This window comes from Elgaria multicarinata, chromosome 1 (genome assembly GCF_023053635.1).
Source record: "Elgaria multicarinata webbii isolate HBS135686 ecotype San Diego chromosome 1, rElgMul1.1.pri, whole genome shotgun sequence".
Taxonomy (NCBI): Eukaryota; Metazoa; Chordata; class Lepidosauria; order Squamata; family Anguidae; genus Elgaria; species Elgaria multicarinata.
The window spans coordinates 87,919,177-87,938,777 of NC_086171.1; the positions used below are offsets into that span (position 1 = coordinate 87,919,177).

Below are 19,601 nucleotides of genomic sequence, written 5' to 3' on the forward strand. Positions count from 1 at the left end.
TTCTTGCATTGAGCAGGGGGTTGGACTCGATGGCCTTGTAGGCCCTTCCAACTTTGCTATTCTATGATTAAAAACACTCAAACAAACAAATTCCCCTCAAATAATTCTGAAACTTGGGAAATTTCTCTGACAACCTCAAGAGCCCTTATTTCCACCCTCAGGCTCAGGCTGGCCAACTTCTCCAGTGTCTCCTCAGATCACTGAGAGGAGAACATTGCTGGCATCATTGAGCTGTTGTTAGCAACTGAGATATCCCATTGTTATGCATCCATGAAGGAATCCTCCTCTAGGGAGCTAGAGCTCCCCGAGATAGATGATGCCAAGTTACCATCTGTGCCAGGAGACCTTGGGAACCTGGGTCCTTAGTGGAGGTGACCGTGTTTAAGATGCTTATAGTATGTTTTTTAGGATGTTTTAACAATGTATACTATGTTTTTAATCAGCATTTAATTTATTTTATACTTACTGTTGTTCCCCGCCTCGATCAAAATGGAGAGGTGGGTAAGAATTATTATTATTATTATTATTATTATTATTATTATTATTATTATTATTATTTTCTATCCCTACAAGAGGAGGAGAATTCCATCTCTGAGGTGGGGTTGGGTGACCATCTAGCCCTTAAAGCATCACTGCCTCAAAAGGTAGACCAGGAGGGCAACTTTGAGAAGAGGTGTTTGATTACAAAGGAAGACTCCTCAAGAGGAAAGGACTCCTCAGAAGTAAGGCCCTCCTTCTGAGTAGGGCTTTTGCTAGAAGGCCTGTAATGCATTGTAGCTCAGCCCTAGATGGGGTTCAGGAAGCTCTGGCTATAGAAACCATTAGTTTCAGGCTAGCCATTGCTGAAACAACATTGTTTTCCCAAGTCTATTGTCTTGCTTTTCTGACCTTGCTTTGTGACTGAATCTCTGTGGTTGGCCCAGGACTCCTGCCTGACTCTGTTTCCTGGACTAAGGATTGTAACTGACTACTTATTTGTGTTTGACCTTGTCTGCGCCTCAGACTTCTCCTCTAGAAAAGAGTGCTTTGACCACCTGTATCTTGACCACTCCAGCCTTAGCCTGATCCCATACTAGACTGAAATTTATTTATTTATTGCATTTCTATACCGCCCAATAGCCGAAGGTCTCTGGGCAGTTTACAAAATTAAGACAATTCAAAACAAAACAACAGTATAAAACCATAATATAAAATACAATATAAACGCACAACCAAGATAAAAAAAACAGCCTGGTTTCTTGCCTTGCCTGTTGGATTGCCTCATAATTTGCCTTAGTACTGAATCTGATTCAGCCACAGCAGGACACTCATGTTAAATGATCTCCAACACACTCTTTACAAGCATAATTGTAGACACTCTAGAATATTTTGGGGCATAAAAATACTTCGAACTATCAGCGGCTGGAGATTTTAACTACAAGAAGATACTGGTGGAAAGCTGATATTGAGATTGTGTAACAAACCATCAGTTTTGGCTCTCCATCAGCTCAGCTCACAGTTCTGTGCTGAAATTTATGTAGGAGAAAACTATCAGTGGCTACTACTCTCAATGTCTGTATATTCCTGAATCAGAAGCAATATGCTCTAAATTCTACTTGCCGGGAAACAAAAGCAGGAGGGGATTATTACTCTTGTGTCCTACTTATGGACTTCCTGTGGGCAACTTGCTAGCCACTGTGGGAAACATGATGCCAGACTGCTTACACCTTTGGTCTTACCCTACTGGGCTCTTCTTATGTTCTTCAATCAGCCGCAGGTGATGAATTTATGCCATGGGCTCAAAGGGTTGTAGGAACAGGTGAAGCAACAGACGTAGAGCTGAGCTACATTAAGCTGGAGATATGTTATTGGACTTCCTTCTTCTGACATTTCCCTTTTTAAAAATAAAATGCATGGTGGAAGAAAAACTAACTCTTTGATCAGAACAGCAGCATTGGGGAAATGGGGGGTTTAACTCCTTTTCCTCAGACCATTTTTGTGATCAAAATTGTACTCCCCCAGGCTGCAGTTTGCCCTGAGGAGTGAAAATACAGGTGCATTTTTGTTGTTGTACAGGACAAACAGCAGCCTTTGTTTGTGTGATTTTGATCAGAAAACAGTGTGGGAAGAAGCTTTGCTTCAATCGAATTGGCAGCCTCACAACTCTATTTCATTAAAGAATAAAAGGTGATTCCATCACTGATGTCCCAAGTATTTTATAGTTTGGTGTGTGTGTGTGTGTGTGTGTGTGTGTGTGTGTGTGTGTGTCAGCCAAAAATATTTCACACTCTACCCTGAGATCATGATTCAGAATGGCTACCCAGTAGTGCAGGTATTAAGCAAGGATGATCATCTACCCTCAGGTGTATGTTCTTGTGAAACTCTCGCTTAAATTAATGGGAAATAAGAACATGTACATACTCAGAATATAGCTCTGAATTACCAGTATAAGGAAGAGGATTCATTTACCATAAGTTGGGACACACTGGCAAAGATAATCAATTGTATATTTGAAGAAAAAGCACCAGGTTGTAGAATCAGATACCATTAGTGCCCAAGTATAATTTCTATGAACCTGCTACAAACTTGCAAGAGAGAGGGGAGAAATTTGCTCTCACAGAGTAAGAGACTGAAGTATAAAGAGAAAGCAAGATGGAGCAGCTTTGCCTATTAGGCATTATTGTGCCCCTGTAACAGTCATTACAATTTCAATCCCTATCACCACCCCACACCCAGTAAAGCTGAATAAATTACAAGCTACATATATAGTAAGGCTGGGCAAAGACACACACACACCCCTTCAGATTTGAAGACTGATTCAAATCTTTGGATTCATCCTCAATCTGCTTTGGATCAATTCAGACCTGATCTGACCCACTTCGGACTTTGGATCTGGAGCAAGATTCAGAAATTCAAATTATTCCGATTTTACATTCCCCACTTGAAAATTGAAATGGCCATAACTTTTTTTAATTTATTTTATAAATTTGGAGACCTAGTGATTGAACCTGCCAAATTTCAGACAACTGGGTCTAGTGGCATTTGTGCTAGCCACAAGTAAAATTGACTTTTTTCAAGAAAATCTGTCAAAGCAAAGAGCTATAAAAATATTTTTAGTGTTTCTACACAGGTGCATGGCATTTGGAGACATGGCAGCCCCTGCGGAGGTGACTGAACCTGCCTAATTTCAGATCGTTAGGTAATGGTTTTTGTGCTAGCCATGCATAAAGTTTCATTTTCTCAAAAACTAAAACAAAGGGTTAAAAAAAACTGCCAAGCTGCCCAGGGGATCCTAATTAGAAGGTGTTTAGGGTGACAATTAGGAGGTCACTATCCCTAATCTTGGGTGTAGGTTTTTTTGAAGTGCAAAATAACTCCTCTCCTTGTGCTTTCCTTTTGTCTATCCTGAATCTGCCACTATTCAGCTTCATTGGATGTCATGAGGCTCTAATTAAGGTAAGAAAAAGTTAAAACTCTCTTTGCCTGCAATACACATTACCTGGGAAGAAGTCACTGAACTCAGTGGAGCTCATTATTGCACTGCTTCACTTTCTCTACTCCACATAATTTTATAAACCTACCTCCTTAACTGCATTTCTTCTAAATTAAATAGCCCAAACATTGAAGCCTTTCCTTATAGAGTTATTCCAGCCCCCCCATCATTTTGGTAGCCCTTTCCCCCATTGGTAAAAGGAAGGGTAAGTTGAAGCAAACATTTTTTTAAAAAATGTGTATAGCCGAGGCTGATCATATTGTTATTATGGTCAATTGATGTACACAAGGGAAAATAAACTTTGCCACAGATAAAAACAACTGATAGTCTTTTGCCACTGGAAAACGTTTCCCAGTGTATCTTTAAAAAATAAAAATAAGGGCCATCTTATAGGGAGTAAGTCATAGCCACCAGCAGTACCTGCCAACCCCAACTCATGTGAGCATGTTCCCCCCTGGTGGTGGATGTCATTTGCCAAGGCTCAGTTCCCCCCCTCCCAACTCCTCTTCTCCCCCTCCCAACTCTTAACAAGCTGTTACATTTCCCAGACAGGCTGTCTGGCCTTCAGAATTATCCAAAGCAATCCAAAGCACTTGGGATTGAACTGACACAGTTTAGACCACTTCTGCCCAGATCCACTTTGGGTTTGGACCAATTTGGTCTAAATCACCCTGCTTAGGTTCGAAATTTGGATCCGGAACCAAAGCGATGCACAGCCCTAATAAATATTTAAATCTCAGAACTACCTTCAAATCTCAAGAGTTTTAAGTATAATATGTATATTTCCCCTTTTTATCTTCAAGCCAACAGTGCACAAAATTCAACCAAGCTTAACAAACAATGCAAAAAGATATGTTTTCTAACCTAGTCAACCCTACGGATAGAGTTGATGAGCAATTTCAGCAGCCATACTGGGGCTTTTGTACCATGACCCAAAACCTCTTCCTCTTGTTATGATATTTTTGTGTATGTGTCTTCCAGCCTGAAGAAGAAGAGCCTTACAAAGCTTTTTGACTTTTATTTATTTATTTTATTACGTTTCTATACCGCCCAATAGCCAAAGCTCTATGAGCAGTTCAAAAAAAAATTAAATAACTTTTGGGTATAACTTTTTGGTTGACAGCAGTACCGGCTCAAAATCCCTGGGCTCAATGTCCCTAATGATTGTGCTTTGCCCTCCCCTTCTCCCTATTCACAAGGAACTCTGGGGACTGGTAGTTCTTGAGAGACCATGTCACACAGGGAAGCACAAATCTTGCTCTCAAACTGCAAGTCCTAGTTTAACTGCACAAGCACAGTCTTTCGGCTATGGGGCGGTATATAAATGTAATAAATTAAATAAATAAATTAAATATTCCATAGAAAGGTCTGGGCAGCAACTCACTGTTTAGAATGTTGCTTGTTCTGCTCGAATACATTTGACTGGCACCAAGGGAGGATTTCCTACCAAGGAAAATATCAGTTTCAGAAGAGAGGTTTTCCTCAGAACCACAGCATGGGAAGAAAGCGTTAAATTAAAGTTATGTCTAGTTTGGCAAGACAGTGCCAAATGTTATGAGGAGGCTGCCAATATTAACCTTATAAAACTCTAATGCTTAAGAAACGGGAAAGTTTTCATCACTGACTCCTTCTCTTGTCTTAGCTCCACCTTACGAGCAATTTTTCCAGATTTTCCAGTAAGTCACTGGAAGCTGATTGGTACACGTGGGCTAATTTCACACTCTTTGTTTAGGTGTTCACAAGTCTGGCAAGTAGAAGTATGTGCTCTTTTGCGCCCATAAGAAGGCGTTCAGGAGACTGTCATTCTGCCCTGTGATGGGTCAAAAACAAAAACCCATGCTTCCTGCTTGTGCCACGGTCAGATATTATCAAATAATGTGCCCAAATGATCATCTTCAAGCAGTAGAACAGGATTTGGATCTGGATGATAACACAGAAAATGAATGCTATTTCAGATTGTGATGCTGTGAAACAGTGATATTACCTACAAGGAACAGCAAATTATGGAAAACACTGTAGCATATGAAACTGGGCAAAGGACTATGCCTGAGCGAGCATTAATTAATTTAAAGTAAAAAAAGAAGCAAAGGTCTGGATTTTTTTTTTTTTAAAAAAAGTTATGATAAAAGAACTGTGCTTAAAGTTTGTGTAGAGTCGTTGCTAATAGCAAAATATTATCCACATCTACACAGAAGTTCCACTGGGTTCATTGGGACATGCCCAGGTAAGATGGTGTAAGATTGCAGCCTAATAATGATTGCATCATTTAGGGGGAAATAAAAAGCAAAGCATGTTTCAAACCATATATGATTCTTCCTCAGGATCAACTTTAGCTCTAGGCTAGTACTGACACTGACTATTGTGATTATTATAAAATGGAACTAGGCAAACACACAGAGCTCAACAGCTCTGCAGAAGGTCCTCTTCTTTGATGGAAATTGTAAAATATTTCAGGCGTTGAGGGAATGGAGGCAGTTTTCTCAGAGATCAGCTTAGTTAACTAATGAAGATAATTGGAGATTTGCCACATTTGCCATGTGGGGAATAGAGGGAATCTTCCCTGTTACTAAAGACACAGGCACATTCACTAATATTTATTCAAGTGATGGAATGCATTCCGTAATGCAGCCTAATCAATCAATTCCCACAAACATAAGCTCAAAGATTTCAGCCCAACATGGCTCCCTGTTCAACTAGACGTGACTGCGAACAATACCAGTAACGTCATCTGTACCAACTGTTGCCAGAGGAGTGTTCTTGGAAAAGACGGTTTTCTCCTTTCTGCTAGGGATTTCAGTCATAGCGAAATGTGGCCATTTGGGGGCCTGATGGATCCCCACAGCACACCCACCCACCCAACTCAGCTTGCATTTGTGAGCAGAGCAGTGGGTCAGTTCCTGAAACTTGGGGAGTTTACTGGCTCCTTTTTTTTTGCGAGTAAGTTTGCACAAAATTGTGGCTATAAATGGCATAATTTGCCTGCAACTTTGTACAAATTGCACTATTTATGGCTGCAATTCTGCGCAAATCACGATTTCAAAAACCACCAGCTAGCCTGACTCAGGCTACCTGGGAGCGGGTAGCACATACTTAGAGTCAATCATTCAAATTAATTGGCAGCAAGTTCCAAACACAAACAGAAGTTGCAATTTCCAGCATACATAATTAACTTATTTAATTAATTAATTGCCACATGATATGCTTATGGTAAGATGTTCAGATAAAAAGGAGGACAAGGCTCCTGTACAATTAATAGTTGGGTGTAAGAGGGGATTTCAACATTTTCTCTTAAACCTTCATCACAATCCACACTTGCCAATTTCTCTATTAAATTATAGGAGCCTTTAGCTCAAAGTACATGTGAGGTTACAGATCCATTTGTTTAAAATTGGATCTGGCTCAATTCAATGTGTTTTGAACCTTTAAAGCTCTTAAAAGGTAAGGCCTGACGTCTGAGCCCCACCCCCCTGATCTTTGTATGAACCTGCTCAGGTGTTAAGTTCAGCAGGAGGGGCCCTTTGAAAGACACCGTTGTTTTGCAGTTGTCTGTTTGATAGTGTTTCTCCTGCGTTGTTCTCAAACTTTGAAACGAACTCTGCTTGGCATTGCAACTTGTCCGAACTCTCTCAGCATTCCAGAAGGGGTTCAACTAACCCTGAATTCCATCTCTTCTGCTGACCATGTATAAAAGGGTGGGACTAGCTTGGTGTGTTAATTTAAGAGAACTCTATTTGCTGCTGCAGGAAGTGGGTGAAGACACATCTTTTAAAATTGTTGTTATGTTTTTTAAGGTTGCTTTTGATGTTTTGCTATGTTTTTATTTGATTACTATTCTATTTCCTGGATTGTTTGTAAAACGCATTGCTTGGCTCCAGCAAGGTGGTTTAAAAATGCTATTGATTTTTTTTAAAAAAAATGTGCTCACAGACTGAGGCATGGATGATCCTTCCCTCAGAAGAAGCTGATGATAGAGTACTTCTGCTCCGAGAAGATTAGAACCAAATTCTTTCAATGCAAACTCAGCATTCTATCTACTCTGCCACAGTGGCCTCTTCTTATGGGTCATTCCACAACCTCGTAAAATCAGGAAGAAAACCTAGGCCTATGACACCCAGATGAAGTGTCCTGACCAGCCCACTTGGGAATCTAAATAAACTAAACCATTGACATTTACAGAAGAACAGGAAATTGAACATTTGATTGTTTCTAATGACTAAACAGGTATGCAGGCCTCTAAACAAAGATGTTAGCTAAAGATGGTGCCCTGATTATATGCCACTTAGATGATACAATCAGAGTCTTAAACCTGCAACCAATTAACCTTTATCATCATCATCTACAGGCATGGCAAATAAATACATCAAGTATTCATGAGGTTTAAAAACAAGTAAGCTCCAGAAGACCAATCAATCGCAACATAACAGTCAAAAGAACCTGTATGCCTAAAATGGCAGCGCATTATCAGTTTTGGATACAATAAATTTGAATTCACTTTTCCAATTTTTTGTGTGACCATTGCATGCCTTTCCACTATTTCCTTCAGACTATATATCTGCTGTAAACATAGTACTTTTCCACAGTACTGAAAACAGCAATATTTTGCACAGAAAAAGCCATGCAGTGTCCACATTGTACATTCACTGAAGTTTTTGCCAATATATGAAACTGTAGGACGGAGCAAAAACTGACAGTTTTCATGAACATTTTCAGTAGTGCCAAATGTGTCCCCTTTTCAAGGATTTTTCAGCACTCAAAAAATTGTTTGTCAATTCTTAGGATAGTTCCACACTAGGCATTCACTGTGGGATTGCCATCCCTTCATTCAAAAGTGTAAATTTTAGTGTGGACAAACCAGTCCCAATCGTAAATGTTCATTTAAATTCTAGACATACACACCCAAAAGACATTGGGTTGGCTTACTAATGATAAGAGGCATTAAATAAATGGTCTGTCAACAACACAGAGTGGTTTTTAAAATATCTCTTCTCGATCCTCCCAGAGTGCAGGACACAGAATAATGGGCTCAAGTTAAAGGAAGCCAGATTCCAGCTGGACATCAGGAAAAACTTCCTGACTGTTAGAGCAGCACGACAATGGAACCAGTTACCTAGGGAGGTTGTGGTCTCTCCCACACTAGAGGCTTTCAAGAGGCAGCTGGACAACCATCTGTCAGGGATGCTTTAGGGTGGATTCCTTGGACTCGATGCCCTTGTAGGCCCATTCCAACTCTGCTATTATGATTCTATGATTTGCTACTTATAGATAAGGGAAGTTCCAATTATTCCCCTCATAACAATGGATGCTGATTCAGGAGAGGGTGGGGGAAATTCTGGGGTTCAAGCTCAGTCTTCCATGTAAGGTTAAAGAATATCTCTCTATAGTGGATGAGGATCAAAAGCATAGGCTAATAATAGAAGGGGGTTTCTGTAGTGTCAACTATGCATTAAAAAAGTGGGGGCAATTGGAGCGACTACATGTAACATCAAGATTACCCTTATATCCATTGCAGTCTGTCATTAGATGCAATAGAGCAGGGAAATACGAATAAAGTGTTTTGTTTTATAGCAAATCCCAAAGCACAATTGAAGGGTGGGTGATCTTTTCATTGAATAGCAGAGTTGGAAGGTGCCAAGAAGGCCATTGAGTCCAACCCCCTGCTCAATGCAGGAATCCACCCTAAAGCATCCCTGACAGATGGTTGTCCAGCTGCCTCTTGAATGACTCTAGTGTGGGAGAGACCACAACCTCCCTAGGAAACTGATTCCATTGTTGTACTGCTCTAACAGTACAAAGTTTCTCCTGATGTCCAGCTGGAATCTGGCTTCCTTTAACTTGAGCCTGTTATTCCGTGTCCTGCACTCTGGGAGGATCGAGAAGAGATCCTGGCCCTCCTCTATGTGACAACCTTTTAAGTATTTGAAGAGTGCTATCATGTCTCCCCTCAATCTTCTCTTCTCCAGGCTAAACAGGCCCAATTCTTTCAATCTCTCTTCATAGGGCTTTGTTTCCAGACCCCTGATCATCCTGGTTGCCCTCCTCTGAACACACTCCAGCTTGTCTCCGTCCTAACTGGACACAATACTCTAGATGAGGCCTAACCAGGGCTGAATAGAGAGGAACCAGTACCTCACGTGATTTGGAAGCTATACTTCTATTAATGCAGCCCAAAATAGCATTTGCCTTTCTTGCAGCCATATCGCACTGTTGTCTCATATTCAGCTTGTGATCTACAACAATTCCAAGATCCTTCTCGTTTGTAATATTGCTGAGCCAAGTATCCCCCATCTTGTAACTGTGCCTTTGATTTCTATTTCCTAAATGTAGAACTTGGCATTCATCGCCATTAAATTTCATTCTGTTTTCAGCCCAGCACTCCAGCCTATCAAGATCACTTTGAAGTTTGTTTCTGTCTTCCAGGGTATTAGCTATCCCACCCAATTTTGTGTCATCTGCAAATTTGATAAGCGTTCCCTGCACCACCTCTTCCAAATAATTAATAAAAATGTTGAAGAGCACTGGGCCCAGGACTGAGCCCTGCGGTACCCCACTCGTTGCCTCTCCCCAGTTTGAGAAGTTTCCATTGATAAGTACTCTTTGAGTCCGATTCTGTAGCCAACTGTGAATCCACCTAATAGTTGTTCCATCTAGTCCAATTTAGCTAGTTTGCCATAAGTGGTCCAAATACATAACAAAATAAATCCCTTCAAATCACCATTGTGGGTCAATAACAGAAACACAACTCTAACTTTCCTCCCTGTTTGGAAACCTGATTGATCAGATTCCACAGACCCGTGAAAAGGGCAATGTATGTTAGCGAAGCAAGGGGCAACCTACATGGCTGATTTAATGCATGTCTGTGGGGTCGGTGTCTGACCTGTGCTGATCTGGAGGCTGTCCATATGTCTTCTTCTAAGCCTGTGGTGGCTGTGAATCGGTGCTGTGCATGTTATACGACGCAGCCCGCCAACTTGCAGCCAATGTGGGGCTTTTACCCAAAGCTCTGTGCTAAAGAATCAGGGACTTACCCCGACTTTTTTCTTCAAAGCGAGGTCACAACAGCCCTTCGACTGTGTGACCTCACTCCCAGCATCCAGCTAAGGGAGTTCTAGTGTGGATGGCACCCCCTGATTGGTCTCCGGAAGCTGGGCAGAGAGCAGGGGGTGGGAAAGCCCACACTGCCTCCTGCCATCAAGATTACCTGCCACCACACTGCAGCAGCGAAACTGTGGGGTTTAGCAGGGAAGTGGAGGCAACATGGTGCCATGAAGGCAGCTCCTGGTGAAGGGGTGGCCAAGGGGTGGTGCCATTCATTTTGTTTGCCTTCCATTTCTCCCCTCTCCTTGCACTCATGGGCTTTGGAATAATGTGAGGCTTTGAGGCCATAAGCTTGCTCCCTTTCCTGCTGCCCTTTAGTCTTTTCCTTGCTATTAGTCTGTGCTGTAACCTGGCTCAGCCCACAGCAGGTTGCCGCCTGAAATGCACCCGCCTGAAATGCATCCGCCACCACCACCACCCCTCCCACCTGACTGTTTTTCATTCGTCATGCATATTGCACCCTGGCTCTCCCAGAAGTATCAAGTCTTGCAAGACTTCCAGGACAAGGCGTGAGAGTCTCATGAGACCTCATCCTGGAAATCTCACAGGATTTGAGATTTCCGGGAGAAGCGGGGAAGCAAGCGAGCAGCCAGATGCTTCTTGGTCCAACCGGTCGCCTGCATGGCCAGCAGGCTGGCTGGCCATGCAGGTGACCAGAGTCAAGGTGAGTGTGGCTGGCTGCCCAAGCAAACAGTCTAGGTGGGCAGGAGATGTGTGAGTGAGCAGCTGCCACTTCTTGGTCCTGCTGGCTGCAGACTGCTTGCTTGGGCAAGCGGCTAGCTGTGCCCGCCGGCTGTGCCCGCCACTTCTTGGTCCCGTCAGCCACATGCACACAACTGGTGGGTCCAAGAAGTGGGGAGTACAGCCGGCGGGCACAGCCTGCCAGCTACTCAAGCAAGCACTTCAGGTGGGCAGGAGGCAGCTGGGAGGCCTGCAAGAGAGCTTCGGCTACTGGGTGGCATAGAAATGCAATAAATAAATAATAAATATATAAATTGGTCCTGCAGGCTGCTTGCAGGTGGCTGGCAGGACCCAGAAGTGGTGAGTGTGCCTGCGAGCACACACAGCAGCGCCGCTCTTCCAAAATTTTGCTGCCTGATGCGCCTGCTTCAAGCTGCTTCTTGGAAGGGCTGTTCCTGGCTATATCGCACAAAAACTACTGCAATAAACCGCAGTTGCAGGCTACGTCCCACTTTCTTCCCCCTGGTTTCCCAACTTGTACTGTGGTAGCAATATAACACTATAGAACTATCATACAATAGCAGTATAGCACGATGTCGGAGCTGGGAGTTAAAAATACGTTAAAGACTCCCTGCAGAGGAGTGGGATTTATCTGTTACTTCGGAGTAAGCATGCACAGAAGGGGGGTTTACAGGGACTCTCATCCAGCACTGGTTGTGTTAACGATCCAGTGCTTTATCACCTTAACGGTTTAATGCTTTAGCAATATGGGGAGTCTTGTGTCTGTGGAGAAAGACTGGCAAGCACATATGTCCGTAGGATGTAGGGGGGAAATGGTTCTGCCCCTTTTCCCCCCCCCGGATGCCTGATATACATTACATTGCCTGTCCCTGAGCAGGAGAAAGAGGGGGGCAGGGACCAGACCTCTCATTGTTATTATTGTATTGAATTTGCCCTCTTGGGGAATGAAGACAAAAGGAAAACCACAATGACATACCAGTTTTTCAATCCAGTTTCCTACATTTCTGAACCTGTCTGAGGATTCACGAGACAAAGCGCTGTTGTACTGGATACCTCTGATTTTGAGGTTGCTGTTGTAATATAATAACCTCTGATCTGTAAAAGAAAGAAAGAAACTAAAGTTAAGATTCCTGTTCCTCCAGTGTCATCAATGAATATATGCCTTTGAATACCCTACATTCTTCTCATGCATGGGGACTTGAGGGCCAAAAGAGATGTGTGTGCATTGCCTTTTGAGCATACACCCCTTTAAAAGCATACAAAACAAACATCAGCAAGGCTACCTCTTCCCCTTCAGAAGAACAGCAATAATATGCTATTTTATGAGCATTCCTTCAAAATCAAATCAAATGTAGGGATTTACTTCTGAGTAAACATGCACAGGATTATAAATCTCCAGGCAAGGTCTTTATATATTGTTCTTCTCTAGTGTAAATGGTACAATGGCGTCCATAATTTCAAATAATTTCAATTTCTTTGGCCCTAGAGATACTTTCCCTCAAGATATTGTGAGGGCGTTATTTGAAGCTTTAACGCAAAGAAGCTTTACTTAAGGCAAGATCGCAAAACCTCTTTTAGCTCAAGAGTCAAATTCCATCTCACAGTAGCTCTTCATGGCCACATCCCAGTGGGGGGCGGGATCAAAGGCAAAAAAGGCCGGGCAAAATTACAACAACAAAACAGCATATTTTAGCCAAGCGTTAAGCTGTAAGAGAGGCATGTCAACCTTTTGACCTAAGGAAAAAGATGGCTGGTCACTAAAAAAAGACAAACTATGAGCACGGTTTAGATGTAAGTATGGTAAAAATGATGCGGTGGAGAGTGAATCCGTATCCAAACTAGAAAACTAATCTCTTACAATGCAGTCCTATCTATGTCTATTAAAAAAATAACCCTACTGAATTCAATGAGATTTGCTCTCATTTAAGTGTGTATGGCGCAGAGTGGTAAGCGGCAGTTACTGCAGCCGAAACTCTCCCCACTGCCTGAGTTCGATCCCAGCGGAAGCTGGTTCTCAGGCAGTCAGCTCAGGTCGACTCAGCCTTCCATCCTTCCGAGGTTGGTAAAATGAGTACCCAGGTAGCTGGGGGAAAGGTAGCCAAGACTGGGGAAGGCAACAGCAAACCACCCTGCTACAAAGTCTGCCAAGAAAACGTCAGCGAAAGCAGGCGTCCCTCTAGGAGTCAGCAATGACTCAAGTGCTTGCATGAGAGGTTCCTTTCCTTTCCAAGTATGTATAGGATTGTACTCTTAGGGCATAATCCTATCTGGATGTCCATCAGCCTCTGAACTTGCTCAGCTGCCCCAGTCCTCTCCCTGCCCACAGAACGGCTCCCTTCCCCTCCTCCCTGAGCTTATTTGTAAGCTTGTAGAGGTAGCCAGCATGGTTCTCTCCATACTGGTGGGAAGTGAGAGGGAGAGGGGAGCTTCAACTCCTGGGTCTGAGGGTTGGAGCATTGTCTCCAATTTTGGATCCAGGAATCCAAATTATCCAGGACACTTTCCCCCTCCCCCCAAATGCTACCTAGGGGGCCAAAGAACTATTCTCCCTATCTATTTCTTAATCAGTGTTTTACTTGATTTGCAGTGCAATCCTACAGACCTGAAAATTCCAGTCTGAATTGCAGCAATCCTACAAGTTCAAACAGATTCAGATCCATTGTGAGATTAAACATTTTATTAACCTCTTTTTAAAAAGAAATTATTAGGAACTAGCCCTAGCATACACTGCTTCAGAAGTTGGTATAGGAGCTTTATCACACCAGCGTTATACTGTGCAATCACTGCGAATTGCATGCAAAGGACTCCGAAGTTTTCCAGCTTATAATCTGCTTTTCTTGCGAAGTACATCCTGCTTTAATTGTGCTATAAAAGCAAAAGTCTCACCATATTTTGCTACTAGTTTTTGAGCGTATCATTTGTTGTTTTCCGAGCGGCCACTGGGGCGCAGGAGCAGGATTTGAAGACAAATTAAACAAATGCTTACATCTGCGTAAGCTTTATTATTTATTTATTTATTTATTATTTATTTGTTACATTTATATACCGCCCCCATAGCCAGAGCTCTCTGGGCAGTTTACAGAAATTCTAAAATTGAGATAAAAACAAGTATACAAAATTTGAAATTTTAAAACACAGAGCATACACACATAAAGCATTAAAAACCGTTAAAAAACTAAACATGTGGGTGATTAAGATGTGCTGCCATATGCCTGGGCAAAGAGGAAAGTCTTAACCTGGCGCGAGAAAGATAGTAGCATTGGCGCCAGGCAAGCCTCGTCAGGGAGATCATTCCATAGTCTGGGGGCCACCACCAAAAAGATAAAGACATCAAAATTGGCACATTAATAGATATTAAGGAGAGCTTTAAGCATACCAAATTTGAATCAGATTGGGTCATCCGTTGATTTTTTTACATTCCCCCCTTAAACCCACTTCCTGGTATGCAAAGGGTCTTGCCGCCCAGTAGCAACAAAAATGCCTACAGCTTAGTGCTGTAGGGATAATTCGAGGGAAACAGGTACTGGGATGAAGCTCCCGGTCAGGTGAGTGAGTGAAGGGTAAATATATAAAACATACAGCAGGCAGAGAAGGGTGGAGGGAAGAGAAACTCAGCCTCAGGGAGTGATTGTGGATATGAAGTGTTAACAGAAATGGAAGCTGTACCTACTTTATCTGCAAAATGTTGAGCGATTAACAAATCAGAGATGCCAGCAAAGCTTAGGTTCAGAAACGATTTGCAAAGACTCATAAAGCTTGCCTCGGGAAAGAGGAATTCTACTCTGACTTGTATTAAAATCTGAACTGGAGAAGAATTCCAACCTCCTGTTTCCATTTTCTGCGGCCCCAGCACAAGCTCTTTCACCGCCTAAGGCAGGAGGGAGCACATGTCACTGCCACAACACCCCTTCCTGTCACATTACACCCTTCCTGCCACCACTGCATCAAGCCCCCTCTTTCTCCCATCATGCACCTCTTTCCCCCTCACCTTTGCTGCCACCATGCCAGCTCTCTGGAGAGCTGTGCAGCTGGAAGAAGCAGCCATGGGCTGTGGTGAGAGCCTCACAGCCACTCCTTCTGGATGCACATAGAATCATAGAATAGCAGAGTTGGAAGGGGCGTACAAGGCCATCGAGTCCAACCCCCTGTTCAATGCAGGAATCCACCCTAAAGCATCCCTGATAGATGGTTGTCCAGCTGCCTCTTGAAGGCCTCTAGTGTGGGAGAGCCCACAACCTCCCTAGGTAACTGGTTTCATTGTCGTACTGCTCTAACAGTCAGGACGTTTTTCCTGATATCCAGCTGGAATCTGGCTTCCTTTAACTTGAGCCCGTTATTCCGTGTCCTGCACTCTGGGAAGATCGAGAAGAGATCCTGGCCCTCCTCTGTGTGACAACCTTTTAAGTATTTGAAGAGTGCTATCATGTCTCCCCTCAATCTTCTCTTCTCCAGGCTAAACATGCCCAGTTCTTTCAGTCTCTCTTCACAGGGCTTTGTTTCCAGACCCCTGATCATCCTGGTTGCCCTCCTCTGCATATGCTCCAGCTTGTCTGCATCCTTCTTGAATTGTGCAGCCCAGAACTGGACACAATACTCAAGATGAGGCCTAACCAGGGCCGAATAGAGAGGAACAAGGACCTCACGTGATTTGGAAGCTATACTTCTATTAATGCAGCCCAGAATAGCATTTGCCTTTCTTGCAGCCACATCGCTCTCTTGGCTCATATTCAGCTTGTGATCTACAATAATTCCAAGATCCTTCTTGTTTGTAGTAATGCTGAGCCAAGTATCCCCCATCTTTTAACTGTGCATTTGGTTCCAATTTCCTAGATGTAGAACTTGGCATTTATCCCTATTCAATTTCATTCTGTTGTTTTCAGCCCAGCACTCCAGCCCATCAAGATCACTTTGAAGTTTGCTTCTGTCTACCAGGGTATTAGCTATCCCACCCTGGAGCCAATGCAGCAGTGGCAAAAGTCAGACAGGTGTGCAGCAAGGGAAGCAAGGCACGTGGCTGCTCCAGAGAGCTCCCCTGGACACTCTTGAGTTGTGCCAAATGCCACAGCAGGAGAATAACAGCCGGAGGCCACGGGGCAGAGGCAGTTGCCATCCTGGCGGAGATAGAGGGAGCCGCGCAATTCACTCCTCCTCCCACCGCACTGCCTGACGTGGGCACCTCCCCATCATTCCTAGGAGGCCTGGCCCTGCTTCCCTGTAAGCCCTTCCTTATCCCACAAATGCTTTCATGGCCAGCTCCAAGCTTCATCCTCCTTCCCATTAAAGACGTATGACAGGTATGGGTGACCTGAGGCTCTCCAGATGTTTTGGTCTAGAACTCCCATCCACTGTAGCCAGCACAGGCAAATTCCCCTGATTTATGAGCAGCCACTAGAACACAGGAAAAGGGAGGGAGATCTAGGAGCTTTATCACACCAGCGTTATACTGTGCAGTCACTGTGAATTGCGTGCAAAGGATTCCGAAGTTTTCCAGTTTATAATCTGCTTTTATTGTGAAGGACTCCCATGCATCCTGCTTTAATTGCGCTTCTTAACCAAAAGAAGCGCAATATTTTGCTACTAGTTTTCGAGCGTGTCATTTGTCGTTTTCCGAGCGGCCACTGGGACACAGGAGCAGGATTTGAAGGAAAATTAAATAAATGCTTACATCTGCGTAAGCTTTAAAGATAAAGACATCAAAATTGGCACAGTAATAGGTATTAAGGAGAGCTTTAAGCATACCAAATTTGAATCGGATTGGGTCATCCGTTGATTTTTTAATGATTTGTTTACATTTCCCCCTTAAACCCCATTTCCTGGTATGCAAAGGACCTAGCCGCCCGGTAGCAACAGCAATAACAACGGCGACAGCTTAGTGCTGTAGGGAATAATTCGAGGGAAACAGGTGCATGGGATGAAGCTCTATGTCTTCCCCTTAATGGAGTTTCTGTGGTAAGAAAAAGATGGACAAAGCAGTAAGGAAATACAGTAATATAACTAATGGGAGACAATCTCATCTGTCGTCGTCGTCCCACTAAAATTCTGTTAATGAGGTAGGGCAATTGCACAACAAAAGCCTTGTTTGCAAGTAATCCTGGTGTGCTACTAAGAAAAACTGATTGTTTGGAGGAAATAAGCCAAGTTATTTTCAATGGTAGGGTGAGGTGGAGTTCAGCCACTTCTAACACAAAAAAACAGATTTCTAGCTCTACAAATTGGACATACAAATGATATTTACCGTATTCGTACTGTGAAAAATACATCAGGAAGCCAATGATGATTGCTGCAGCAGAAACGGTGCCCAAGATGAGGAGGGAGATCTTCCATGGTTCAAAGTGCCTTAGCTTTGTGAATGACCGCGATGCTCTGAAAAAGTTAAGAGAGCAAATTCAGCAAGAGCGCCAACCTTTTCTTTTCCCTTTGATAGATAACCTGAATTTTAAAAAATTCTGTCGGCCATGTCAACCTCAAACGTTTGGGTGTGTAGGGAGAGAGGTGAATGGTTTAACTCATGAAGCAGATTTATGTAAGAATTTGAATTGCAGCTCTGTAGCTTAGTGTAGTATAGTTGTTAGAGCAGAGGTCTGAGATCTGAGAGAAACCAACAAACGTTCTTAAAAGCTTGTGCAAAATGCGGCAGCCAGATTGATAGCTGGAACAGGGAGGTTTGAGCATGTAACACCGATTCTGGCCCGCTTGCATTGGCTGCCTATATGTTTCCGAGCCCAATTCAAGGTGCTGGTCTTAACCTATAAAGCCCTACATGGCTTGGGACCACAATACCTGATGGAACGCCTCTCCCGACATGAACCTACCCGTACACTGCGCTCAACATCTAAGGTCCTCCTCCGAGTGCCTACTCCAAGGGAAGCTCGGAGGATGGCAACAAGGGAGAGGGCCTTTTCAGTGGTGGCCCCCCGACTGTGGAATGATCTCCCCGATGAGGCTCGCCTGGCGCCAACATTGTTATCTTTTCGGCGCCAGGTCAAGACTTTTCTCTTCTCCCAGGCATTTTTAACAGCTTTTTAACAGCTTTTTAACAGCATTTAACAACGTTAAGTTTGTTTTTAATGGACCCCACAATTGTTGTTTTTAAATGGATACTGTTGTTTTTATACTGTTTTTATGTGTGTGTGTGTGTGTGTGTTTTTAAATTGTATACTTTTAATGTTTACTATTTTAAAATGTTGTAAACCGCCCAGAGAGCTTCGGCTGTGGGGCGGTATATAAATGTAATTAAATAAATAAATAAATAAATAAATAAAAAAGGCGAACTGAAGCGATTTCGGAACGACGTGTGGATCCGCCCGAGGTTGCTCGCAAAGAGTCGATCGTATGATACACAGAAATATAATATAATTGAGTCACTTTAATATGATATCCAACATACAATGGAAGACAAACTGTGCTTATCAAAATATTAGCAGTTTTTCAAGTAATCTTTGCAAATCTAGCAGTCAAAACTCCAATGTTATTTCTACATTTATATCCCAATCTTCCTCCAAGGAAATCAGGATGGCACCCATAGGGCCAGATCTACACCAAGCAGGATATATCATTTTGAAAACGATTTGAAAATGGTATATAGAATGTATCCTGGGCCCGAACAGTTGTCACGACTGTTATAAACCATTATAAAGCAGTAGTATAGATCCTGCCCAAGTGAGTCACCCTGGGGAAAGCATTCCACAAGCAAGGTGCCATCACCAAGAAGGCTGTCTCTATAGTTGCCACCTTCTTATTATTCAACAACATATACATGTGAGTAGGTGATTTATCCTCATAACAACCAATGTGAGTTAAGTTAGGCTGTGGGACTGTAATTGACCCAAAGCCACCCAGTGAACCGATCTCCTCTGTGCTAGTTCAACACTCTAATCACTACACCACGTTGGCCAATGAAAGCTACTGAAGCAATAATATAGGTCAAACAGTACAAAGAGGTCTACTTAAACCAGTGACAACTCAGGTTAAAACCCTCTCAGCTATAAAGTTCACTAGGTGACCTTGGACCAGTTACTGTCTCCCAGTATAATTTACCTCACGGATGGTTGAGAGGATAAAAGGGGCTGAGGAAGAACTTGTATATGTCATCCGTAGTTCCTTGGAGGAAAACATGTTAATCATACTATATACTAATAGCAAATTCATTCCCCGAGTGAAACAACCGAATGATGACTGAGCATATTCCCTGACAACAAAATACCAGCTGCGAGATTGTTGTGGTGGGCAGTGCGGAACCACACCTGATTTTTTTTTTCAAAAACCCTCATTTTTAAAGATAAAGAGATGAAACTTGGCACCATGATAGATTTTAGGTAGGGCTTTAGCTTTG

General features: G+C 43.0%; 1 protein-coding gene across 1 annotated transcript in view; it reads right to left on the bottom strand.

Annotated features, from left to right (window-relative positions):
- LOC134398540 (transmembrane protease serine 11A-like) overlaps positions 1–19,384 on the bottom strand; it is a 68,828-nt gene extending 49,444 nt beyond the window's left edge. Inside the window, exons 1-3 of the mRNA XM_063125876.1 lie at positions 19,287–19,384; positions 17,505–17,632; positions 12,246–12,364 (exon numbers count right to left, since the gene is read on the bottom strand). Coding sequence (XP_062981946.1) covers positions 12,246–12,364; positions 17,505–17,632; positions 19,287–19,384 — 345 coding nt within the window. The remainder of the gene's footprint in view (positions 1–12,245; positions 12,365–17,504; positions 17,633–19,286) is intronic.
- Between the last annotated feature and the right edge of the window lie 217 nt (positions 19,385–19,601).